Source organism: Saccopteryx bilineata, chromosome 4 (genome assembly GCF_036850765.1).
Source record: "Saccopteryx bilineata isolate mSacBil1 chromosome 4, mSacBil1_pri_phased_curated, whole genome shotgun sequence".
Classification (NCBI taxonomy): Eukaryota; Metazoa; Chordata; class Mammalia; order Chiroptera; family Emballonuridae; genus Saccopteryx; species Saccopteryx bilineata.
The window spans coordinates 127,284,858-127,312,624 of record NC_089493.1 but is presented as its reverse complement, the minus strand read 5'-3'; the positions used below and the strand labels follow the sequence as shown (position 1 = coordinate 127,312,624).

Below are 27,767 nucleotides of genomic sequence, written 5' to 3'. Positions count from 1 at the left end.
TGAGAGCCAAATTTTTTAAACTTAAACTATATAGGTAGGTTCATTCCTTATCGAGGTAGTACCCACACGTGGTATTTTGAGAAGAGCCACACTCAAGGGGCTTGCGAGCCGCAGTTTGCCGACCACTGGCTAAGGAACATGCAGGAGACACTGGAGATGATTCTACCTGTATCAGGTAGAATGTACCAGGTGTTTCATCTTGAGAAGCAGCTGCTGTAGAGGGGACAGGATCTGTTGCACGCCTCTCTACCTTCTTAAAGAATTGTTCCAGGCTAGTCTGAAACTAGTTCGCCCACGTGGTCCCTAAGTACAACACTAATGGCGTAAGCTGAAACACATTTCATTTTTTTAAAAGATTTTATTCATTATAGAGAGGGAAGAGAGAGAGAGAGAGAGAGAGAAGGGGGGTGGAGCAGGAAGCATCAACTCCCACATGTGTCTTGACCAGGCAAGCCCAGGGTTTTGAACCGGCAACCTCAGCATTTCCAGGTTTACGCTTTATCCCCTGCGCCACCACAGGTCAGGCTCACGTCTCATTTTTAAAAAGTTTTTATGGGAGTGAGCGTCGTAAACTTGAAACATCATATGTCAAGACCCGAGGACCCCTACATATATCTTTGGGGAACTTAACTTTTTAACTTTTAAATAGTTGCCAGTGGTTTATTTGCTTTATTGATTTTCATGTATCTCAGTTTGACAACCCCAGACTTGATTGCATTGAAGTTTCATATAAACAGGTTCAGAATAGGAAGGCACTAATTTCAGCATAGGCTGAATGAGGAAATTGTATATTTATCTGTAATTTATTTCTACATTTGTGTAAGTTGCAGCTTTTTCATTATTTTAGATAGCTTATTACATTTTTCATTATAGTACTACCAATAATTAAAATTTTACAATATATTAAATTATAAATTCATGTTTGAGAGGTTTTTTTTTAAAAGTCAGAGTACTACCAGCTCTAGGCAATGGTAGATTGGTGAGGTGAGTGAGCCCTTCCTCAGATAACAATACTAAAACCTGGAGAAAATTTAGCAATAATTACTTGAAAGCACTGGGAAAAAGACCCAAAAGACCAAAAGGAAGCTAAAACCAGAAGAGGGTCATTCTTTAAGTAAAGTAGTGGATAAAAATTGTGATTATGTGGCTTTTTATACAAAGTACTCCCAACTTTCATAGCTCCCGAGACAGAAACCATAACCTTACTGGCTTGAGGTATCAGCGGACAAAGTTGAAGACTTTGGGAATTTGAGAGGAAAACCCTGGAACTGAGAGCTGCCAAAGGGCTCTCTTTGGCAAACCCAGAGTGTGAATATTGCCAACCATCCCTGACTGACTGCTGTGAGTAGGCAGGGAAGAAAGACTGTAGGAGCCCTGTCAGAAAAGCATTGCAAACCAAATAGGAGATAACCTTTGAAAGATTTAACTGAAGTAGGTGAGATTTGCTAGTTTTTCTGCTTTTCTGACTGAGGGCTTTTTGTATCTATGCATGACTCCTGTGTGAGGAAAGATGAATTCTTACTGCCTTAGATGGAATCCCGTAAGTAGAGGACAGAGACAGAGGCAGAAAACTATTTGAAGAAATAATGACTGAAAACTTCATTTTTGGTTAAAAACAAAAAACAAAACTAGCTTAGAGATCCAAGAAGATCAGTGGCCTTTAAATAGAATAAATACAAAATAAAACCACAACTAGGCACATTATAGGCAAATTGCTAAATGCAAAAGACAAAGAGAAAACAGCTAAGAGAAAATACGACACATTAAATACAGGGGAATAATGATATGATTAACCTGACTTATTATTGAAAGTTGTTGAGGCTGAAAGATAACCAAGTATCATAGTTAAAACAAAAACGAGTAAAACCCCCCCAACCAAAACAACCTTCAGGCAGAATTTCTGTATTTGTAGTTTTGGACCAGATAAATTAACTGTCTTTTAGGAGAAATATCAACAGTCGTCAGAAGAACATAACAGAATCTAGTGTTGCTGCAAATTATTATCCACAATGTTCAATCAACAGCAAAAGTATCCTTCAAAAATGAAACTGAAATAAAGATGTTTTTAGATAAACAGAGTCTAAGACAGTTTGTGACCATAATATATATTATACAAGAAATGGTCATGGAAATTCTTTAAACTAAAGGGAAATGACAACACCAGATGATAAGTTGTATATATAGTAGAGGTTGGTAAACTTTTTCTGCAAAGGACCAGATAGTAAACATTTTAGGCTTTGTAGGTCATGCGGTCTCTATTGAAACAACTCAGTTTTACTGTGAAAGCAGCCATAGACAATATATAAATATAAGTAGGCATTTCTGTGTTTTAATGAAACATTATTATGCATGGTAAAATTTATCATAATTTTCATATATCACAAAAATATTCTTTCATTGATTTCCTCAACCATTTAAGAATATAAAAAATATTCTTAGTTTGCAGGCTATTCAAAAATAGGTAGTAGGCCTGACCAGGTGGTGGCGCAGTGGATAGAGCGTCGGACTGGGATGCGAAAGGACCCAGGTTCGAGACCCCGAGGTCACCAGCTTGACCGCGGGCTCATCTGGCTTGAGCAAAGAGCTCACCAGCTTGGACCCAAGGTCGCTGGCTCCAGCAGGGGGTTACTCGGTCTGCTGAAGGCCCACGGTCAAGGCACATGTGAGAAAGCAATCAATGAACAACTAAGAAGGCGCAACGAGAAACTGATGATTGAAGCTTCTCATCTCTCTCCGTTCCTGTCTGTCTGTCCCTGTCTATCTCTGCCTCTGTAAAAAAAAAAAAAAAATAGGTAGTAGGTTTGATTTGTCCCACGGACTCTCTAGTTTGCAGATCCATGAATTATTGGAAGGAATAAAGAAACCAGAAATAATAAATATGTGTAAAAACAAATGACTATACATATTTTCCTTTCTTCTCTTGATTGCTTTAAAAATTATTACATTGTTCTAGTGGTTTAAAATGTGTCTACAAATTCTTTGATACTCCTCCCTTGAAAAGGTTTGTGCTGTATTCCACTTCTAACAAATGGAATGTGGCAGGTGACAATGTGTCACCTTTGAGATTAAGACATAAAACGTATTGTGGCTCTTCCTTTTCATTTCTGATACTCCATCTTCTCTCTGCAGTGACTATTCTCTGAGATTTGGCAGGAAGGAAATTAGAGGAGTAGGGAGAAATTGGGGTTCTTGGGAGTATGAGCTGCAGCCCCACTTCTGCAAAGGCCAGGAGCCCTGGAAAGGAGAAGGCATAAGATGACAGGAAGAGAAAGAGTAGAATAAGAACCTCATTTCAGTTTGAACACATACTTTTAATATTCAGTCTAGACTTGGGACATTGGAGGTAGTGATGTTCATGAAAAAGATGAAGGATCAGCAGTTGTCAGAAAAGGGCTATGAACTTGATGCTTCTGACCACTCCCATCTTGCTGACAGTGGCTGCGTTAAATTCCTCTGGCCTGATGCTTTCATATAATACAGTCATACAAATGATTGAAATTTAAAATATGTTGTCTGCTCCAAATGGACAGATAACACAAAGCCATCTGAGAAGATGAAAAATAAACAACATGTATAAATAGCTCATGAGTTAAAGAAAAATTCATAAGGGAAACATGAAAATGTTTTGATCTTAATGATAATGGAGACAACATATTACACCTTTTTTTAAAAAAAAAATTACATCTTGTATAATGCAGCGAAAGAAGTGCTTAGAAAAAATTGATACCTTTAAATCTATATTAGAAAATGAAGGTAAAAAAATCAATGCTCTAATGAGCTTTCATCTTATGAAGCTATATCAAAAAAGAGCATATTAGACCTAAAACAAGTAGAATGAAGTAAATAATAAAGTAAGAGCTAAAATCAGTGAATAGAGAGCAGACCAGCAGTGGAAACCAAATGCTGGTTTTTCTAAAAGAGCCATGAAATTGATAAAGTTCAAGCCCAGCACTGTCCAGTAGCACTTTCTGTGAAAGTGGAAATGTTCTCCAACTCTGCTGTTCAGACTGTACCCATTCACCCCCATGTGGCTGTCAAGCACCTAAAATGTTTTGAAAAATTTAAAACTGTAGCTTTAATCAGTTTAAATTTGAATGGCCACATATGCTTAGTGATTGCTAAATAGGCAATGCAGTTCTTGCCATTCTGATCAAGAAACATGAGCAAAGAGCAAATACTGTTACCTGGAATGAAAGAATAGACACAGTTGCATATAGTACAGACATCAAAAGATTGAGGAGGAATTACAAACATTTGTTGCAGTAATTCAACCTAGAAGAAAGGACAAATTCATCCAATGTTAACAAGACATCTAACAGGTCCCAAGGAAAAATAGAAAATTTGATTAGTCCTATATCTATTAACAATATTGGATTCATAACTAATGTCTTCACACAAAAGCACAAGAGTTCAGACCCTGATAGCTTTAATAGTGAGTTCTATTTAAGAAACATTTAAGAAAGGACTAATATCAATTCTGAACTCTTTCAGAAACTAGAGTAGTAAGAAACACTATATACTCATATCATTAGGCCAGTATTGTTACTCAAATATCAAAAATCATTATAGGAACTAAATTAAACAATTAGTGCATGAAGATTAACTGGAATTTATTCCAGGAATGAATAGTTGATTTGATAATAAAAAAAATCAATATAACTTGCCATATTAACCAGTTGATTTGATAATAATAAATATAACTTGCCATATTAACCATCTATAAAAGGAAACAAACATGATTATATCTTTAGATGGATAAAAAGAGTGTCAAAATTCTATACCCATCCCTATTTAAAACTTATAGCAGCCTAGGAATAGAAGGCAACTTTTTCAGCTTTATAAAGACCACACATGAAAATCCTGCAGCAGATTTCATACCTAATGGTGAAAAACTGAAAACTTCTCTTATATTGAGAACAAGGTAAAGATGTCTGCTCTTGCCACTCAATTTTATATTCTACTAAAGATCATAGTGTAATAAAGCAACAAAAAGAAATAAAAAGTACATAGATTGAAAAGGAAGATGTGGACAGGATGATCATCTACATAGAAAGTGCTAAGAAGTTTAAAAAATGCACTTTGATCATGACTGACCTGTGGTGGTGCAGTGGATAAAAGCATCGACCTGGAATGCTGAGGTCACTATTTTGGAACCCCAGGCTTGCCCAGTCAAGGCACATAGGGCGCATACAAGAATCAACTACTAGGAGTTGATGCTTCCCGTTCTTTTCCACCACTTCTCTCTTTCTCTCAAATCAATAACTAAAATCTTTTAAAAAGTGCTCTGTGATCTTGAAAGTGAATTTAACAATCTCATAGGATACCAGGTAAGTACATGAAATTAAATTGTAATATACTAGCCACAAGTACTTGGAAAGTGAAATTTATAAATTCCATTTATACATCTATGGCAGCTAGTCTCCTAGATATACTCTAGTCATCCCTACCTTTTGGTATTCACAACCTTGTGTAATCTCCCACATTTTACTAGTGTTGGTCTGTATGACCTATAGGCCATAGCGTTATTGATAGTATGTCACTTCTTCAGCCTACCTCCATGATATATCCCAGTTATCCCCATTGTCTGGTATTCACAACCCTGTATAATCTTACCCATTTTACTAGTGTTGGTCTATACAGCATATAGCAGAAGTGATAGTATGTCACTTCTGAAATAAAGTTATAAAAGACTAGTTTTCATCTTAGGTCATTTCTTCCTAGATCTCACTTTATCTTAAGAAAAACAAATAGCCATTTTAAAAAATCCCTCTGAAGAAGCCTCTAGTAGGCAGGCATTGAGGCTTGCCACCAATTACGTGAGTGATCTTAGAAGTGGATCCTTCAGTCCTATTCCAGTCTTAAGATCATTGCAGCCTTGCCCGACAGCTTAAATACAACCTCATGACAGATTTTTATCAGAACCACCAGCCCAAGTAGCTCCTGAAACCTGTTCCTCTATAAATTCTGATACGATAATTCTTTGTTGTTTTAAAGTGCTAGGTTTTAGAGCAATGTAGTGTACAGTGAACAGTAATATAGCATACCAAAACATGAAATACTTAGGGATAAATTTAATGAAATATGTGTTAGACTGGTGTACATCAGAGAGAAAATAAAGAATAACTAAATATTCAATAAATGAAGATAGGTAATGTTTTTGTTTTTCTGAGATGTCATTTCTCACCCAAATGGATCTGTAGATTGAATGTATAATCCCAATGAATAGCAGAGCAGATTTTTTTTGGTAGAAATTCACAACCTTATAACTAAAGTTTACATAGAAATATAGAATAGCAAAAATGACCAAAAGTTGGAGAACTTATTATATGATTTTAAGACTAAAATAATGACATTGGTAGGATCAGAAGATCAATAAAATCAAGTAAAGAGTCTAGGAGTAGGTTTGTATGTATTGCCATCAATTGATTTTCCACAAAGGTGCTGAGATAACTGAGTGGGGTAAAGCATATAGTGCTTTAAACAGATGGCACTGGCACAACTGGGTATTCATATATTACAAGAGAACTTTGACTTCTATATTATACATAAAAACTCAAAATTGTCCATGCAGCTCCTTGTGAAGAGCTATTAAATTTGTAGAACAAAAACCTGAGAGAAAATCCTTGCAATCTTGGGACAGGCAAAGATTTTTTAGTTGGGTCATAAGAGCATGAAGGAAAAATGTAGTAAATTGGAGTTCACTAAAATTGAAAGCTTTTTGCTTTTAAAATGATATTGTTAAGAAAACAGAAAGCATATCACAGCTAGGAAACTATTTGCAATAATTTATAATACTAAAAACTGATAATGAATTTGAAAACAGAATTATTTTTAAAATCTTGCAGTAGTGCCTGACCAGGTGGTGGCACAGTGGATAGAGCGTTGGACTGGAATGCAGAGGACCCAGGTTCGAGACCCTGAGGTTGTCAGCTTGAGTGTGGGCCCATCTGGTTTGAGCAAGGCTCACCAGCTTGAACCCAAGGTCGCTGGCTTGAGCAAGGGATTACTTGGTCTGCTGAAGGCCCACGGTCAAGGCACATAAGAGAAAGCTATCAATGAACAACTAAAGTGCCACAATGAAAAACTGATGATTGATGGCTTCTCATCTCTCTGTTCCTGTCTGTCTGTCCCTGTCTATCCCTCTCTCTGATTCTCTCTCTGTCTCTGTAAATAAAAAAATAAAAAAAAAATAAAAATAATAATGCATTTTAAAAAAATCTTGCAGTAGTAAGACAAAAATAAGTTAAAAATGGTCAAAGATTTGAGTATACATATCCAAAAAGGAGATATGTGAAGAGTCCAAAGACTCATAAAAGATTATCAGCTTCGTTAGTCATTAGGGAAATGCAACTTGTAGTCACAATGAGATCACATCAACACCCTGTATCATGACTAAAATGTAAGAAATTGACAAAACTGATGATGAGGATGTGGAGCACTGGAACAGTTACATACTCCACTGGCGGTGTAAAACTAAAATTATTTTGTAAAGCAGTTTCTCATTTTTTAATAACTGTAAGCACATTTTTTATGTGGTCCATTAAGTTTCAGTTTTAGATAGTGGTTAAATACACATGAATGTTTACCTTATGGACAACCAAATAATCTAAATATAAAATCTTTTTTTAAAGTCTTACAAGAAACCTTTATAAAATGAAAACTAAGAAGGTGAAAAAGTTTAAAGGATAAAATGGGAAATAGGAAAAAAATACAAACGCTACTATTTAAAATTAGTATCAGATTAATGTCACCATTTAAAATCTCAAAATGGACTTTTCAAAAAGTTTAATAAGATTCTTAAAATGATGAAATGGATGGACAAAGATATACTAGGCAAAGATGAACTATAGCCATAAATAGAGTAATCTGAACAATCTTTATCAACAACATATGAAAATATTTTGTGGAGAAAAAAGCTGTTTAATAAGGAAATCATAATATGTATAAAGAAACACCATATCGTGTTTTTTTTTTTCAGGGAAGATATACCCAAGAAAGAGCAGAGTTTCCCTATGAGCATTTTACAGTATAGAAGAATTTAAGAACATGAAGCCAATAAAGCAATAGCACACATTTGAAAATATAAAATAATATGGTTTTGAAAATAGATATTGAACTACTAAAACAAGCAGAGGTATAAAGCAACATCTGTATGAGCTCAAGAAATAGAGGAAAAAGGCCCTTGCTGTTGGTCAGTTCGTTAGAGTGTCCTTCCCAAGCAACAAGTTTGCAGGTTCAATCCCTAGTCAGGGCACATAGGTAAGTGACTAGTGAATGCACACCTAAATGAAACAACAAATGAATGCCTCTCTCTCCCTCTCTCTCTCTCTCTCTCTCTCTCTCTCTCTCTCTCTCTCTCTCTCTCCCCCTCTCCCCCTCTCCCCCTCTCCCCCCTCCTTTCCCTCCCTCCCTCTCTCCCTTCCCCCCTCCTTTCTCTGTCTCCCTAAAATCAATAATTAAAAAAAATTTAAGTAAGGAAAAGAGCTAAAAATTGAATATTACCAATATTGAGGAAAGGCCTGAGGTGATTGTTTCAGTAGGCAGAAGAAAAGGATGGATATAGAAGATTGAAAATGATAATTGTCATAGGGAAATTGGTGTCAGTGTCTTAGAAACTGAATAAGTGAAATTAAATGAAATTCCTTTCCTTTGAATTGTCTTAGCACTTTTGTCAAAATTCAGTTGATCATAAATGTAAAGGTTTATTTCTGTACTCTCAGTTTTTTTCCATTGATATATTCATCATTATGCTGGTACCATATTGTCTTAGTTGCTGTTTCTTTGTAATAACTTGAATTTAGGGAGTGTGAGTCCTCCCCACTATGCTTCTCTTTTTTGATGTCGTTTTGGCTATTCTACGTCTCATGTATATGTATATTAACTATAGAATTTTTCTGCAAAATATAGCTGGAATTTTAATAGAGATTGCATGGATCTGTAGATCATTGTGGGAAGCATTGTCATCTTAACATTAAGTTTTCTAATCCATGACTATGGATGGCATTTTTTATTTAGATTAAAATTTTATATATTTTAACAGAGTTTACAGTTTAGAAATTTTATACTTTTTATTAAGTTTACTTCTTTTATACTGATGTTATTAATAGAGTTGTTTTTTAAGTTTTATTTTCTGATTCTTTATGGTTGTATAGAAATAGAATTGATTTTTAAATATTGATCTTATATCTTGTAATAACTCATTTATTGGTCCTAATAGTTTTTTGAGGGTTAGGATCTTCTATATATATGAGATTGTTCTCTTGAATAGAGATACTTTCACTTCTTCCTTTCAGTGTGTCTTACCAAAGTAAATATCTATGTAAGTATGTTATGAAAATTGATAGCCATATGGTTACAGAGCTTCAGCACTTATTGAATGATTTGAAGAATGCTTCTCTCTCTCTTCCTCTTCCTCCTCCCTTCCTTTCTCTGTCAAGTATTGGTAATTAAGGAAGCAATTTGTCTTCTTTGATTCTCAGTGTTTTTATATGTAAGATTAATTGAGCACTAAAATCTATAGTCCATGTCAGCAGTATACTTAATGCTGAAAAATGATACATAGGAATCATTAGGAATTTTTTAAATGTTAAAGTAAGTCATGAGCCTGACAAGGTGGTTGCACAGTGGATAGAGTGTCAGCCTGGGATTCAGAGGACCCAGTTCAAAACCTCAAGGTCACTGGCTTGAGCCCAAGGTTGCTGGATTGAGCAAGGGGTCACTCGCTCTGCTGGAGCACTCCACCTGCCCCCGTCAAGACATGTATAAGAAGCAGTCAATGAATAGCTAAGGTGCAGCAACAAAGAATTGATGCTTCTCAACTCTTTCCCTTCCTGTTTGTCCCTATTTATCCCTCTCTCTCTTTCTCTGTCACTGTCAAAAATTAAAAAAATGTAAGCATTGAGCTTATACTTCTCTAGACCTTCAGACCAGTTATTCTTGTACTTCCTGATAATATTTAAATGAGAGAAGAAATAATTTATTATTAAAATTCCTAATTGCATTTATAGTTGCTTAAGTCAGATTTATAAGTAACAGTCATGGGATTTCATTCATACTATTATTTAGATGTTTCCAACATGTTTACAAATATTTGCTAAGGACATTAATTTCATTTGTCTTTAGGAATATTGGTTTTTCTTAGCACTGACTTGAAAATCTTTGCTTTTTTTGTGTGCTAGGTATAACACGAAAAAACCCCAGAACACCACTTTCTGATCTTCAGGGCATGAATACTTTAAATGAAAAAAACCAATAGTAAGTATGTTTGGTTTATGTTTTTAAGGAAATACAGAAGAAATAAGTAGAATTCTTATCAATACTTTTATGGCTTTAAAAGTATAAAGAAAATCAGGCCCAGTTTGCTTTATATCTCTTAAAGCTTTTATAAATGATGTAGTAATAAGGTTAGTGCTAATAAAACTGTTGGGACTAAATTATCTAAGAGTGTCTCTGATACAATTAAAAGCAAGTTTTTTCAGAATAATTTGAAGCAATAACTTATGTTTTAATTTCTGAGACCCTTCTTGCATTTTAAGTCTTTTGCAAAGTTCAAGCGTTATTCTGCTTCTCTCTGTGAAGAAATCTTATTGGTAAGTAATAATTGAGTAGTTTGATTTACATCAAATCACTGAATACCTTTTCTTGCTGAATGTGATAAAAATTAGAGCTTATCTTTTAACCATTTTAAATGAAGAATTCTTTTTTTTTTTGTATTTTTTTTCCCCCTAAAGTTGGAAATGGGGAGGCAGTCAGACAGACTCCTGCATGTGCCCAACCAGGATCCACCCGGCATGCCCACCAGGGGGCGATGCTCTGCCCATCCGGAGCGCCGTTCTGTTGTGACCAGAGCCATTTTAGCACCTGAGGCAGAGGCCATGGAGCCATCCTCAGCGCCTGGGCCAGCTTTGCTCCAATGGAGCCTCAGCTGCGGGAGGGGAAGAGAGAGACAGAGAGGAAGGAGAGGGGGAGGGGTGGAGAAGCAGATGGGCGCTTCTCCTGTGTGCCCTGGCCGGGAATCGAACCCGGGTCCCCCGCACACCAGGCCAATGCTCTACCACTGAGCCAACTGGCCAGGGCCTAAATGAAGAATTCTTGAATAAAATTTGAAAATAACAAGTATAAATAATTTTCTCAGTTTATAAATACTTTGTCCTTTAGACTCAGAGACACGGACAAGAGTGTGGTAGTTCCGGGGGGGGGGGGGGCGGGGAGGGGCACAAAGAAAACCAGATAGAAGGTGATGGAAGACAATTTGACTTTGGGTGATGGGAATGCAACATAATCAAATGTCAAAATAACCTGGAGATGTTTTCTCTGAACATATGTACCCTGATTTATCAATGTCACCCCATTGAAATTAATTAAAAAAATAATAAAATAAACACTTTGTCCTTTACACATACTGTTTTATATAGATTGTATTTTATATGAGCAAAAAAGTATTGTTTAGAGTCTAGAGTCTGCTTTCTACATTTTGTTTTTGTATTTTATTTTTAATTATTTATAGATTTTATTTTTATTTTTTTAGTGAGAGAGACAGACAGGAATAGTGAGAGATGAGAAGCATCAGTTTTTTGTCGCAGCACCTTAGTTCATTGATTGCTTCTCATATGTGCCTTGACCAGGGACCTCCAGCAGAGCAAGTGACCCCTTGCTCAAGCCAGCAACCATTGGGCTTAAGCCAGCAACCCTGGGATCATGTCTGTGATCCCATGCTCAAGCTGATGACCCCATACTCACGCCTGGTAAGCCCATGCTCAAGCCAGTGACCTTAGGGTTTCGAACCTGGGTCCTCAGCAGTCTAGGCCGATGCTCTGTCCACTGTGTCACTGCCTGGTCAGGCTATATTTATTTATTGCTTTCTACATTGTAAACATCATCAAGTGAATTGAGCTTTTTAGTACCTTGGTAATAAGAATTGTCTGTCACTAAAATTAAAGTATAACTTTATTGATCATTTTTTCCAATTTGTGTTTCGGTATTTTTCTAATGTATATTTTCATTTCTCTGCTCAATAACTTCATTATTCTTTGTTGCATGTTAAAAGAAATTTAGTGCCCTGCCCGGTTGGCTCAGTGGTAGAGCGTCGGCCTGGTGTGCAGAAGTCCTGGGTTCGATTCCCAGCCAGGGCACACAGGAGAGGCGTCCATCTGCTTCTCCACCCCTCCTCCTCTCCTTCTTCTCTGTCTCTCTCTTCCCCTCCCGCAGCCGAGGCTCCATTGGGGCAAAAGATGGCCTGGGCACTGGGGATGGCTCCTTGGCCTCTGCCCTAGGCGCTAGAATGGCTCTGGTCACGACAGAGCGACGCCCCGGAGGGGCAGAGCATCGCCCCCTGGTGGGCGTGCCAGGTGGATCCCGGTCGGGCGCATGCGGGAGTCTGACTGCCTCCCCATTTCCAGCTTCAGAAAAATACAAAAAATAAAAATTAAAAGAAATTTAGTTTCACTAGTCTCATATACAAGAGCTGTCACAGTTGGAGTATCCAGTCTCAACTGTATTTATCTTCAATGCTAACAAAATGAACTACCCATATTTCCTCATGTATAAGATGCTCCATGTATAACATGCACCAACTCAATTTTATTCATCATAAAATTCATACAACTCATCATCACTGTCAAAACTCCCATCTGTTAACTTGTACTCATCTGTGTCTGATGACGAATCACTATCTTCATATATTGCCTCATTCTCAGTTCCATCTATGGCATTTGAAATATCACAACCACTGTATAAGATATACCCAGTTTTTAGACCCCAGATTTTTCAAAAAAGGGTGCATCTTATCTGTGGGGAAATATAGTACTTGTTAGCTTTGTAATGTATGCATTTTGTTTTTCTTTCTCTCTCTCTCTCTCACTCTCTCTCTTTTTCTCTTTCTTGCAACAAAGACAGGGACAGAGACAGGAAGGGAGAGAGATGAGAAACATCAGTTCATATTTGCTGCACCTTAGTTCATTGATTGCTCTCATACATACCTTGACTGGGGAGGCTTCAGTTGAGCCAGTGACCCCTTGCTCAAGCCAGTGACCTTGGCCTTCAAGGCAGCATCCATTGTGTCATGTTAATGATCCCATGCTCAAGCAGGCAACCCTACTCTCAAGCTGGTGAGCCCATGCTCAAGCCGAATGAGCCCACACTCAAGCCACCAACCTTGGGGTTTTGAACCTGGGTCTTCAGCATCCCAGGTTGATGCTCTATCTGTTGAACACCACAGGTCAGGCTGTGTTGGTGTTTTCAAATCCAAAAGTTTTTAATTTTGACGAGTCTAATTATTTTCTTTTCTGCTATACTTTTTTTTCCCCATATTTAAAGATTATTACCTAAGCCCATGTCACAAAGGTTATGTTTTTCCCTAAGAGTTTTATTGTTTTAGCTCTTAAATTTGGATCTGTGATTCATTTTAAGTTTTATTTTTTTATTTGTTGTTAGATAAATATCCACCTTTTCTTTTTTTTTTTTGAGAGAGAGAGACAGGAAAGGAGAGAGATGAGAAGCATCAACTTGTAGTTGCTATCACTTCAGTTGTTCATTGATTGCTTCTCATATGTGCCTTGACTGGGATCAAGCCACTGGTGTGACCTTTGGGCTCAAGCTGGCAAACTTCAGGATTGTGTGGATAATCCCCCTGGCTGACAAGCCTGTGGCCAGAGTCAGCGACCTCAGGATTTTGAACTGGTGAACTCAGTGTTCCAGGTCGAAGCTTTATCTCCTGCACCACCAACAGTTTGGCCAACTTGATTCTTTTTTTGTGTGTGTGACAGAGAAAGAGAGAGAGGGGGACAGATAACAACAGACAGACCAGAAAGGAGATGAGAAGCATTAATTCTTCATTGCAGCTCCTTAGTCTCCTTAGTTGTTCATTGATTGCTTTCTCATATGTGCCTTGATTGGGGGGAGGGGTTAGCAGAGCGAGTGACCCTTTGCTCAAGTGAGCAACCTTGGGCTCAAGCCAGCAACCTTGGGCTTCAAGCCAGCGACCATGGGGTCATGTCTATGATCCTACACTCAAGCCAGTGACCCTTTACTCAAGCTGGTGAGCCCCCATTCAAGCCAAATGACCCCACACTCAAGCTGGTGACCTTGGGGTTTCGAGCCTGGGTCCTTTGCATCCCAGTCCAATGTTGTATCCACTGTACCACCGTGTGGTCATGCCCAACTTGATTATTTTGCATGTGGGGATTCAGTTATCCCAGCAGCACTTGAAAATACTGTTCTTTCCTCATTGAATTGGTGACACCTTTCAAAACTTATTGACCATAACTGATAGCATTTATGTCTGGATTCTGTTCCACTCATCTATATATCTTTGCTTATGCCAGTACTATGTTGTCTTGATTACTATAGCTTTGTAATGTGTTTACACATCAGGAACTATAATTCTTCTAGCTTACCTCCACCCCCCAGTGTTGTTTTGGTTATTCTGGGTTCTTTTTATTTTCATGTGCATTTTAGGAACAGCTTGTCAATTTCTTTTTTTTTTTTTCTTTTTTTTTACTGGGACTGAGAGTGAGTCAGAGAGAGGGATAGATAGGGACAGACAGACAGGAACGGAGAGAGATGAGAAGCATCAATCATTAGTTTTTTGTTGCGACACCGTAGTTGTTCATTGATTGCTTTCTCATATGTGCCTTGACCGTGGGCCTGCAGCAGACTGAGTAACCCCTTGCTCGAGCCAGCAACCTTGGGTCCAAGCTGGTGAGCTTTTTGCTCAAGCCAGATGAGCCTATGCTCAAGCTGGCGACCTCGGGGTCTCAAACCTGAGTCCTCTACATCCCAGTCCGAGGCTCTATCCATTGCGCCACCGCCTGGTCAGGCAGCTTATCAATTTCTTCAAAAAAGGCAACTGGGGTTTTGATAGGGGTTATGTTGAATCTGTAGATCATTTGGGGGAGTATGATCAGCAAGGCTGGGAAAGATAGGCAGAGAAAGAGTGATAGGAGATCAAATCAGAGAGGGAGGAGGAGGAGGCCATGTTACATAAACCTTTTAGGTAATATAAGAATTTTTTATTTTTAGTGGGAATGAAAAAGAAAGACACAGGAGCCCTGGCTGGGTAGCTCAGTTGGTAGGCACAGAGGTTGCCAGTTCAACCCCTGGTCAGGGCACATACTGGAGCAGATCAATGTTCTTGTCTCTGTCTTCCTCCCTTTCTCCCTTCCTTGCTCTCTAAAACCAATAGAAGTAACATAAAAAACAAAAGAAAACCAGAGACAGGAGAATTTTGAGTAAAACACTGGCCTGCTTCAGTTTATATATTAAAATAAATGTTTTGGCTGACTTCTTAATATATCTTAGACTCATTAGCAACATTTCTGCCCCTGGAACTTGTGTTTTTTCTTTTCTCTGCATGGAATATGGCTTGATTTTCTTCTTAGTGCCTGTTATTCAGCATACAGTTATTTAGTATATTTTCTTATGTGTTTATCATTTGTCTCTTTTCATATAAATTTAAGCCTTGTGAGGGTAGAGCTTTTTAGTTTGTTAATTGGTATATGCCCACTGCCAGGAAAATAATTGGCACTAGGTGGTGCTCAATAAATATTTTTGAATGAGTGAATAAATATATTCTGCATTCTCATTAGTATCACATTTTCACTTTTCAGGAGCTTTTTGTAGTATCTTGTTCTTGTTTTATACATGGAATATTTTCTCTCTCTTCTCTAAAGGTATTAATGATAGCCAAGTTTTCTTTTCCCTGCTTAGTCTTTTTTCCTTCAAGTTGTTTATGTCATGATTGGTTTGCTCTCTGTATTTCATGCTGGGGACCTCCTTCAAATGTCTAGTGAACCTTGGTCAACTGTTCATATTTAGAATTGAGACACTGAAAACCTAATTGGAATCTCTGATTAATTGGGTGTGTTGTCAGTCTCTGGAACATATCAGTATTTTTGGGTCTTTCCTCTTGTGCTTCAGATTTCAAACACAAGTATATTCTAACTTTCTGCTGTGACAATATAAGTAGACCCTTGAACAATACGCGTTGGGGCGGTTCCTGCATAGTTTAAATTCCATGTATAACATTTGACTTTTTTTTTTTTTTTTTTTGTATTTTTCTGAAGCTGGAAACGGGGAGACAGTCAGACAGACTCCTGCATGCGCCCGACCGGGATCCACCCAGGACGCCCACCAGGGGCAACGCTCTGCCCACCAGGGGGCGATGCTCTGTCCCTCCGGGGCGTCACTCTGCCGCGACCAGAGCCACTCTAGCGCCTGGGGCAGAGGCCAAGGAGCCATCCCCAGCTCCCGGGCCATCTTTGCTCCAATGGAGCCTTGGCTGCGAGAGGGGAAGAGAGAGACAGAGAGGAAGGAGGGGGGGGTGGAGAAGCAAATGGACGCTTCTCCTATGTGCCCTGGCCGGGAATCGAACCCGGGTCCCCCCGTACGCCAGGCCGACGCTCTACCGCTGAGCCAACCGGCCAGGGCCGACTTTCTAAACTCTTAACTATTATTAATAGACACAGTCTATTAACACAGATTTTATATGTTACATGTATTATTACTGTATTCCTACAATAGAGTAAGCTAGAGAAAAGCAAATGTTATTAAGAAAATCATTAGGAAGAAAAAATACATATATATTATTTATTGAAAAACGTGGCCCTGGCCGGTTGGCTCAGCGGTGGAGCGTTGGCCTGGTGTGCGGGGGACCCGGGTTCAATTCCCAGCCAGGGTACATAGGAGAAGCGCCCATTTGCTTCTTCACCCCCCCCCCTCCTTCCTCTCTGTCTCTCTCTTCCCCTACTGCAGCCAAGGCTCCATTGGAGCAAAGATGGCCCGGCCGCTGGGGATGGCTCCTTGGCCTCTGCCCCAGGCGCTAGAGTGGCTCTGGTCGCGGCAGAGTGACGCCCCGGAGGGGCAGAGCATCGCCCCCTGGTGGGCAGAGCTTCGCCCCCGGTGGGCGTGCCAGGTGGATCCCGGTCGGGCGCATGCGGGAGTCTGTCTGACTGTCTCTCCCCGTTTCCAGCTTCAGAAAAATACAAAAAAAAAAAAAAGAAAAGAAAAACGTGTGTATGAGTGGATCTGCGCCGTTACAGTCTATGTTGTTTATGGGTCACCTGATCCCAGCTGCCAGTGTTCTGGATCCGGCTACGTAAGAGAACAGAGAATCTCTATTTTCAACATTTCCTTTTACTTCTACATAGTATACCCATCATCAGCTGTGTTGTGTATGGTGCTGCCAAGTTCACAAATTTTCTCTGTCATCTTCTTGCTTAGGGATGGCCAGCAGACTGTCTAGACTTCTGAGTGCTGCTACTTCTTTTTTTAAAAATTGATTTTAGAGAGAGACAAAGGAAGAGAAAGAGAGGGACACCAATTTGTTGTTGTACTTACTTGTGTATTCGGTGGCTGATTCTTTGTGCCCTGACCGGGGATCAAACCCACTACCTACGTGTATTGAGACGACACTGTAACCAGCTGAGCTGCCTGATCAAGACTCTGAAGTGCTTCTTAAACTGTCAGCTAGTGCCCCTATTTTTTTCTTTTCTGAGTGAGAGGGGGGGATAGACAGACTCCCACCTGTGCCCAGACTGGGATCCAGCTGGCAACACCTGTCTGAGGCCAATGCTCTGCCAATCTAGGGCCATGCTTGCAACCAAGCTACTTTTAGCACCTGAGTTGGAGGCTTTACTGCTTCTCTTTTTAACTGATGTTTCCTACCACATCCAGAGATACTTGGTACCAGCAATCTTAGAGCCTTTGGGGAGTCCCGCAGAGTAAATAGAGATGCTTCTTAACTTCCCCTACAGTCAATTTAAGGTTTACTACTGAGATAGCAATTTTCTTTCTGTATCTGCTTTCCATATTTCAAAAATGTATTACCGTTATATATTAGCATGTAGTTCTTAAAGGTTAATGTTTTTTTGGGTTTCTAGAGGAATCCAAATATGTGTACAATTTGCTATTTTTATCTGGAAAGTTCCCTGTTAACTCATTATATTGTAATCACTGATAATCTTATTGTTTTGTTCATTTCTATATTGTCAGTGCCAAGAATAGTGCTCAGCCCAGAGAAGGAGCTTAGTAACTTCGGTGGAAATATATGTAACAGTGAGACCTCCCAGGAGGAAATGAAATATTCCACAGAATGGGATGGCCTATTAGATTTGGAAATTTCTTCAGTAGCATTCAGAAGTTCTAAAATCTAACAAAGACAAAACCCTTTACATTATATTATTAGTACATTACATTACTTACTGATTGTTAAATGGTTAACAATATATTTAAAGACATTAGCTGTATGATGTGTTCATCTACATGCATACTTGTATGTAAAGGTGCCTGAATCAATAGAAGGTTTTTTTTGTTTTGAATGAATAAAAGGTTAATCTAAATTGATTGATAATCTCTTTGATAAAACCATTTGCTTCTAGTTTAGCATTTTTTCTATATTTTAACTTAAGTGTTAACTTTAAAGTTTTATTTTACTTTGTTGAGCAGTTTAGACTGTTTCAGATTTCCTGATTAACTACAGAAAATTGTACTACATTTAATTTTTACAGTGAAATATTTGATACTGCTTGGAATGGCAGACCTGGGATTCACCAGAGCAGACTATCAAGTAGCACCTCCTTGCTTGACAAAGATGGGATATTCGCTAATTCAGCAAGCAGCAAACTCTTGGAGAGAGCCCATGGAATTCTCACGTTAGTATTAATCAGTAATGTGGATTGCTTTTTATGATGAGTTTTAAATCCTTGGCTAAAAGGGGGGGAGGTGTGATGGTGACACTATTTCATGAGTAGAATTTTGAGTGAAATAAGTCTCAAACGTACTTAGCCTTTAGAGCTCTGAATCTTATGCATTATTTAGCTGATGGGTTTTTGTTTTCATCTCATCAGGAGAATCATGGTTGAATATACTCATAGACATGATTCTTTATTGCTCTTTGGTGGCCCCTACAGCCAGAGAGAGAAAAAACTGTTAGCTCTGTTTAGGATTCCCCATCTTTAACTGTGTAATTGTCCTTTAATTCTGGCAGTCCTAATAAACTGGGCAGGAAAATTCTCTGAAATGGTGAAGGACTCATATATAGTGATATATAACCTTTATCCAAAAGCCTGCTATTCCTTATTACCTAGTCCTAGAGTTGATTTAAAGACATAGATATAACCATGCATTGTAGACCAGTAAAAAGTTCTTAGCTACCTATATCAACCTATTTCAGACACTTCCAAAGCATATTTTTGGATGACTAGCTAGTGGTGTGACTGAATTGAATTCTTTTTTTTTTTTTAGATTTTTATTCATTTTTATTAGAGAGAGAGAGAGAGAGAAAGAAAAGAGATAGAACAGGGGGAGGAGCAGGAAGCATCAACTCCCATATGTGCCTTTTTTTTTTTTTAATTATTTTTATTTATTCATTTTAGAGATGAGAGAGAGAGAGAGAGAGAGAGAGAGAAGGGGGGGAGGAGCAGGAAGCATCAACTCCCATATGTGCCCTGACCAGGCAAGCCCAGGGTTTTTTTTGAACCAGCGACCTCAGTGTTCCAGGTCGACGCCTGATCCACTGCACCACCACAGGTCAGGCCCATATGTGCCTTGACCAGGCAAGCCTGGGGTTTCTAACAGGCTACCTCAGCATTTCAGGTCGATGCTTTATCCACTGCACCACCACAGGTCAGGCCTGAATTGAATTCTTTAATTCCTAAGTTACTGCTTAACAGTGTCATAGGTTCAGTTTATGTAAATCTTGCTATACTCCAGAATTATGAATTGACTCATTTAATTCTCATAACTCTTAAGAGGTTGGTGGTATTATCATCCTCATTTTTACATTATCATGTTGTGAAACTAAGGATTAGAGAGGTTAAAATTATATATTAGGTGAAAGAGCTCAGATTCAAGCCCAGGTCTTTCTGACTCCTCTGACTCCTCAGCCCATGTTCATAAGTGTTAGCTTTTATTCTCTTTCTGTAGCCATAATTAAAAATAAAGTCATAAGTATGATTTTGAGAAATAAGGAAAAGGGAGAAGAGAATTTTTAATTTCCAAAAGTAGAAAAGTTTTTAAGTTTTAATGAAATGTACATTTAAAACATTCATGAAATTAAGCATCTGTACAAAGTCTTAAAGTTTGGAAACAGAATTTCTGCAGCCATAAGAAGTTAGAGCCCTACAAGTATTGTAAGAAATATTAAAGGGCCTGCTCTAAGAAAAGGAAAGGAAAAAAGAAATTGAGAGAAAGAGGGGTTATAGGCTTGAAGAATAAAATGGCAGTAAATAAGTACATATCAATAATAACCTTTAATGTAAATGGATTAAATATTCCAATCAAAAGACACAGGGTAGCTGAATGGATAAGAAAACATGACCCATATATATATATATGTTGTCTGTAAGAGACTCCATCCTAGAACAAAAGATATACACAGACTGAAAGTGAAGGGATGGAAAAAAAAGTATTCCATATGAATGGAAATGAAGAAAAAAAAGCTGTGGTAACAATACTTATAAACAATAAAATAGTCTTTAAAACAAAGTCTATAGTAAGAGACAGGGAAGTTTACTACATAATGATAAAGGGAACAGTTTAACATGAGGGTATAACCATTGTAAATATTTATGGACCCATTATAGGAGCACCTAAATATATAAAGCAGATTTAGATGGACATAAAGGGAGAGAGTGACAGCAATACAGCAATAAAGGGGATTTTAACACCTCACTGACATCAATGGATAGACCTTCCAGACAGAAAATCAACAAAGAAACAGTGGCTTTATATGACACACTAGATCAACTGGGTTTATTGATACCTTCAGAACTTTTCACACCAAAGCCATAGAATATACATTCTTTTCAAGTGCACATGGTACATTTCTAGGAAAGATCTCATGTTAGGACATAAAACAAGTCTCGATAAATTTAAGATTAAAATCATATCAAGCATCTTCTCTGACAACAATGGCATGAAACTGGAAATCAACTACAATAGAAAAACTGAAAAAAATTCAGACACTTGCAGGCTAAATAGCATGTTATTAAATAACAGTTGGGTCAACAATGAGATCAAGGAAGGAAATAATAAAGATCAAAGCAGAAATAAATGACATACAGACTAAAAAAATATAAAAGATCAATGAAACCAAGAGCTGGTTCTCTGAAAAGGTAAACAAGATTGATGAACCTTTAACCAGACTCATCAAGAAAATAAGAGAATACAGCCTGATCAGACAGTGGTGCAGTGGATAGAATGTTAGACTAGGACGCAGGGGACCCAGGTTCGAAACCCCGAGGTCGCCAGCTTGAGTGCAGGCTAATCTGGTTTGAGCAAGGCTCAGCAGCTTGAGCCCAGGGTCGCTGGCTTGAGCAAGAGGTCACTCGGTTTGCTGTCCCCCACCCCCGTCAAGGCACATATGAGAAAGCAATCAATGAACATCTAAAATGCTGCAACGAAGAATTGATGCTTCTCATCCTCTCCCTTCCTGTCTGTCTGTCCCTCTCTGTCTCTCTCTGTCTTTGTTACACACACACACACACACACACACACACACACACGCACACACAACCCCACAAATAAATAAAATTAGAAATGAAAGAGAAGTAACAGTTGACATCACAGAAATACAAAGGATTGTAAGAAAATGTTACGAAGAACTATAAGTAAAAAAAATTGGACAACCTGGGCCAAATGAATAAACTCCTAGAAACATAGTTTTCCAAAACTGAATCTGGAAGAATCAGAAAACCTAAGCAGAACGATTACAATAAATGAAATAGAAAAATAATCAAAAAACTCCCAGCAAACAAAAGTCCTGGACTGAATGTCTCCGCCGCGAATTTTACCAAACATTCAAAGAACTAACTCCTATCCTTCTCAAGCTATTTCCAGAAATTGAAGCGGAAGGAAGACTTCCAAGCTCCTTTCATGAGGCATGCATTATCCTTATTCCAAATCCGGATAAAGATACTACAAAGAAAGAAAACTGTAGGCCAATATCTCTGATGAACATAGATGCTAAAATTCTCAACAAAATAGTAGCAAACCAGATCCAGCAATACATTAAAAAGATCATACATTGTGATCAAGTGAGATTTATTCTGGGGAGGCAAGGCGGATACAATATTCACAAATCAGTAAACGTGATTCATCACATAAAATGAAGGGTAAAAATCACAAGATCATATCAGTAGATGTGGAAAAAGCATTTGATAAAATCTAGCACCCATTTATAGTATAAACTCTCAGCAAAGTGGGAATAGAGAGAACATACCTCAACATAATAAAGACCATATATGACAAACCTACCGTCAATATCATACTAAATGGGCAAAAACTAAAAGTGACCCCCTTAAGATTAGGAACAAGACAGTAGTGTCCCCTTTCATCACTCTTATTTAACATAGTATTGGAAGTACTAGCTACAGGGATCAGACAAGAAGAAGAAATAAAAGACATCCATTTTGGAAAGGAAGAAATAAAACTTTTATCTGCTGATGGCATGATACTATACATAGGAAACTAAATTTTTCACCAAAAAACTGCTAGGCCTATTAAGTGAATTCAGCAAAATGGCAGGATATAAAATTGACATTCAGAAATCAGTGACATTTTTATACACCATTAATAAACTGTCAGAAAGGGAAATTAAGGAAACAATCCCATTTATTTTGCTTGGAATGAATTTAACCAAGGAGGCAAATAACTTTTATTCAGGAAATTATAAGACATTGAAAAAAGAATTTTGGTCCTGGCTAGTTGGCTCAGCAGTAGAGCATTGATCAAGCATGTGGAAGTCTGGGTTCAATTCCTGGTGAGGGTACACAGGAGAGGTGACCAACTGCTTTTCTCCCCTCCCCCTTCTCTCTCTCTCTCTCTCTCTCTCTCTCTCTCTCTCTCTCTCTCTTTCCCTTTCTCTCTCTCTTCCCCTCCTGCAGCCATGGCTCAACTGATTCAAGTGCATCAGCCCTGGGTGCTGAGGATGGCTCTGGAGAGCCTCTACCTCAGGCACTAAAAGTAGCTCAGTTGAGAGCATGGCCTCAGACAGGGGTTGCCAGGTGAATCTTTGTCTGGGTGTAAGCAGGAGTCTGTCCCTGTATCTCCCCTCCTCTTGCTTTAAAAAATTAAATAAACAAAATAAATATATAAGTAAGAAAGAAAAAGAAAAAAGAAATTGAGAAAGATATAAGTGGAAGCATATATCATGTTCATGGATAGGAAGAATTAACATCATTAAAATGTCTATATTACACAAAGCAATCTGTAGATTCAGTGAAATTCCTATTAAAATACCAAAGATCTGGAACAAATATTCCAAAGATTTATATGGAATCAAAAAACCCAAATAGCCTCAGCAATCTTGAAAATGAAGAAAATACTGGGAGGTATCACATTTCCTGATATTAAACTATACTACAAGGCCATTGTAATCAAAACAATGTCTGGTACTGGCTTAAGAACCGGCGTACAGACCAGTAGAACAGATCAGAGAGCCCAGGAATAAATTCACGCCTTTATGGTCAATTAATATTTGACATAGAAGACAAGAGTATTCAATGGAGTAAAGACAGTCTCTTTAATTAATGGGCAGGTTCATGCAAAAAAGTGAAATAGACCATCAACTTACACACTACACAAAAATAAACTCAAAAAGGATAAAAGATTTAAATATAAGCCATGAAAGATTAAAAATCCTGGAAGAACACATAGGCAGAAGACTCTCAGACATCCCTTTTTTAAAGCAATATTTTTGTCAGTACATCTCCTTGGGCAAGGAAAATAACAAAATAAACAAATGAGACTACATCAAATTAAAAACCTTTTGCTCAACAGAAGACACCATTAAAATAAAAAGACAACTGCTGGATGGGTGAACATATTCATCAATACATCTAATAAGTAGTTAATAATCAAAATTTATAAAGAACTTAACAAAACTCACTACCAGGAAGACAAACAGTCCAATTAAAGAAAATGGACATAAGACCTGAATAGGCACTTCTCCAAAGAGGATGTACAGATGGCCTATAGGCATATGAAAAAATGCTCAGTGTCACTAATCAGAGAAATGCAAGTTAAAAACCACAATGAGATATCGCCTCACACCTGTCAGAATGGATTTCATTAACAAATCAACAAACAAGTGCTGGTGAGGGTGTGGAGAAAAGGAAACCTTCTGCGCTGCTCGTGGGAATGCAGACTGGTGCAGCCACAGTGAAAAACAGTATGGCATTTTCTCAACAAGTTAAAAATGGAACTGCCTGATGACCCAGCTATCCCACTTCTAGGAATATATCCCAAGAATCCCAAAACACTAATTTAAAAGAAGATACACACTACCATGTTCATTACAGCGTTGTTTGCAACAGCCAAGACCTAGAAACATCTCAAGTGTCCATCAGTGGATAAGTGGATAAAAAGCTGTGGTACAATTGCACAATGGAATACCATGCAGCCTTTAAAACAAAGGAACTCTTACCTTTTGAGACAGCATGAATGGACGTGGAAATTATTATGCTAAGTGAAATAAGCCAGGCAGAGAAAGACAGATACCGTATGATCTCATTATATGTAGAATCTAATGAATACAAATAAACTGAGGAACAAAGTAGAAACAGAGGTAGTGTTATAGGGAACAGATGGACAGCTGTCAGAGGGAAGGGGGAAGAGGGCACAGGATCAAAAAAGGTGAAGGGATTTGCCATAAAACATATATACACAACATATATATAGATAACATGATAGCAATAGGGGGAAAAGGGGGATTGAGGTAGGGGAGGAGGGCAAAATAGGGAGGAAATTAGGTGAAAAGAGACTTTGCATGGGGCATGGGAGGCATGATGTGGTGTATAGATGGTATATTGAGTGGGATTCATGAAGCCATGTTAACACAATGGAATTTTAAAAATGAAATAAATTAGTCTTATTAACATCCAAAAGAAAATGAAACTTTGAATGTCTGTATGTTATTGATCATCTGTCTATACCAATACTACATACAGAGCAAGTGTCTCTTTTCTTATTCTCTCTTCCTTGCTTATCCTTTCTTCCCAAAAGCACCTGCTTAGTTGAATCAGACATCGTTTTCATATAGATTATCTATATCTCAGAAATGGGTATATAATCTGTTGTTTTAATAGAGACCTTGAAATCATTCATCTCTATAATATTTTTTTCCTAATGTATGATTTGTCTCTTTAGGAGAAACAAAAACTTCAAATTCAAGCCTGGCCTTCCAAAGGTGGGTATTATGAAAAATCATTTTTCTATTGGTTTCCTATTTCATAATTATTTTTTTATTATTTATGCAAACAACCTTTAGAAATCAAAGATGAGATATCTTAGTTATACCCAAAATAGCTATTGTGTTCATTCAATTATATCTATTTTAGAAGTGATAACCGATGTTATAAAATAGCAAGTTTAATGATTCAGGTAGATATTTATTTGTGGTATATCCTACTTTCTAGTGTTTGAAAAGCTTCTGTATAAAATGTAAACTTTTTTGAGTACTTGCCTCTTTTTATGCAAGATCTTCTTATTTCTCTTTGAGACAGGTTAAGGTCAAACTCTGGATTTTATTTGATTTTTAAATAATTTCTAGTTAGTGTTTACCTAATTCTTACCATCATCAACCAGAGTCAAGTGTTCCTGTATATAGGCTTACAGGCCTGTGGTCTCTGTTGTAACACTTAGCTCTAATATTGTAGCACAATTGCAGTTACAGACAGTATGTAATTGAATGAGTATGACAGTATTCCAGTAAAACTTTATTTTGAACACTGAAGTTTGAACTTCATACAATTTTTCACCTACCAATAAATATTATTTTAATTTTTTTTAACCATCTAGCATGTAAAAAGTAGTGGGCAGGATTTGGACCTTGGGGTGTAATTTGCCTATTCTTATCTACATTGTTAAGGCAGGGATGGCATTTCGAAAATACTGAATTTAGTGAAGAAAGAAAAGTCTTGCTATTTTGTTCTCTTGTACCCTTCCAAAGAAGGCATTCTGTCCCTGGTAACCTTGTTAGTGAACAAAATTTCACAATCTTAAAAGAACTGGAAAAGAGCTATTTATTATGATTCTCTAGTTTAAGAAAAAAGAAAATGAATCTATCTTTATTATTCTTTCTACTTAAGTTATCTTAGGTTTCCAAAGAAAATTTAAATTTAATGCACTGTTTTTTTTTGTTTTGTTTTCAGGGACAGAGAGAGAGTCAGAGAGGGGGATAGATAGGGACAGACAGACAGGAACGGAGAGAGATGAGAAGCATCAATCATCAGTTTTTCATTGCAACACCTTAGTTGTTCATTGATTGCTTTCTCATATGTGCCTTGACTGCAGCCCTTCAGCAGACTGAGTAACCCCTTGCTCGAGCCAGCGACCTTGGGTCCAAGCTGGTTAGTTGTTCTTTTTTTGGCTCAAGGCAGATGAGCCCACACTCAAGCTGGTGACCTCGGGGTCTTGAACCTGGGTCCTCTGCATCCCAGTCCGACACTCTATCCACTGCGTCACCACCTGGTTAGGCTAATGCATTGTTGATGTGATTTCTGGTAGTGGTAAATATTGTTACAAATCAGAAATCACAAAGAAAGTTTATGTAGCTAGTTCTTAGCCATTTCTTACCATGAAAAGACTTTATGTAGAGAAAAAGAGAGGAGACCATATTTGTTCTTATACATCTTTATCTGTTCATTTTTCTTTTTCCTTCATTCTTTTTAGTTTTTTTTAGTATTTTGAATGCCACCTCTGGGCCTACCTATTTGCACTGTTGTTTTTACTCTTATATGAGGAACTTCTTAAACTTCATAAGAATATGTTGGATACATCTGAAGTAAATTATTCCATTCACTCATCAACCACAGGAATCCCATCTATGTCTCTTTTTAAATTAAATTTAGCTAATGTTTTTGTTATTTTAGTGGTTTATTGATTCAAATGCATATATTTAAATAATTAAATTTTTTCATAAAGTGAGAAGTGGGGAGGTAGAGACAAACTTCTGCACGTGCCCTAACTGGATCCACCCAGCAGGCCCCCTATCGGCCAATGCTCTGCCCATCTGGGCTGCTGCTCTGTTGCTCATCAACCTAGTTTTTTAGTGCCTGAGGCGAGACCATCTTAAGTGCCTGGAGCTAACTTTGTTTGAACCATTTGAGCCATGGCTGTGGGAGGGGAAGACAGAGAGAGGAAGAAAGAGAGATAGAGGTAGGAGTGGAGAAGCAGATGGTCATTTCTCCTGTGTGCCTTGATCAGGAATCGAATCTGGAACTTCGGTATGCCAGGCTGATGCTCTACCACTGGGCCAATCAGCCAGGGCTATATTTTGAATATTAAAGAGGCAACATATTCTATGAGACTATAGACTTCAGAGTCAAATTGACCTTCATTTAAATTATGGATCTGTTACTTGCTCTATGGTTTTTGGAGTACTCCTAGTTGTCTTAACCGCTATCTTCTCATCTGTAATTCAGGAGATAATGTATGTTAAAATTAGAGATATGTGTTTGGTACGTGCATGGTTACCAGTCAGTAAACAATAAATATTTTTCTTCCTATTTACCATCAGAACTTTGAGAAGTGAATTTGTGGCTTATCTGCATACAAATATGCATGATATGTGGTTTAGGAAACTTATTCTTCATCCTTCATACATTTATTTAATTATGCCTCATTTTTTCTAATTAACCTAATAAATGGGTTTGCTTGTTTCTTTCAGTTCATTTCAGATCAAGGCAAAACAAGTATATTTTACTAAAAAGTAAAGTGGCAGATCTTGCATTCTCATTGACTGTTCATTCACTGAACAAGGTATTTCTGTC

At 37.8% G+C, this 27,767-nt stretch overlaps 1 protein-coding gene across 5 annotated transcripts in view; it reads left to right on the top strand.

The window, feature by feature from the left end:
* Window positions 1-27,767, top strand: part of MYO9A (myosin IXA) — a 290,547-nt gene that overhangs the window by 156,457 nt on the left and 106,323 nt on the right. For all 5 annotated transcript variants that reach the window (XM_066277973.1, XM_066277974.1, XM_066277975.1 and 2 more), the window contains 3 exons: window positions 10,179-10,254; window positions 18,504-18,647; window positions 25,144-25,183. In XM_066277973.1, the coding sequence (XP_066134070.1) occupies window positions 10,179-10,254; window positions 18,504-18,647; window positions 25,144-25,183 (260 nt within the window). The remainder of the gene's footprint in view (window positions 1-10,178; window positions 10,255-18,503; window positions 18,648-25,143; window positions 25,184-27,767) is intronic.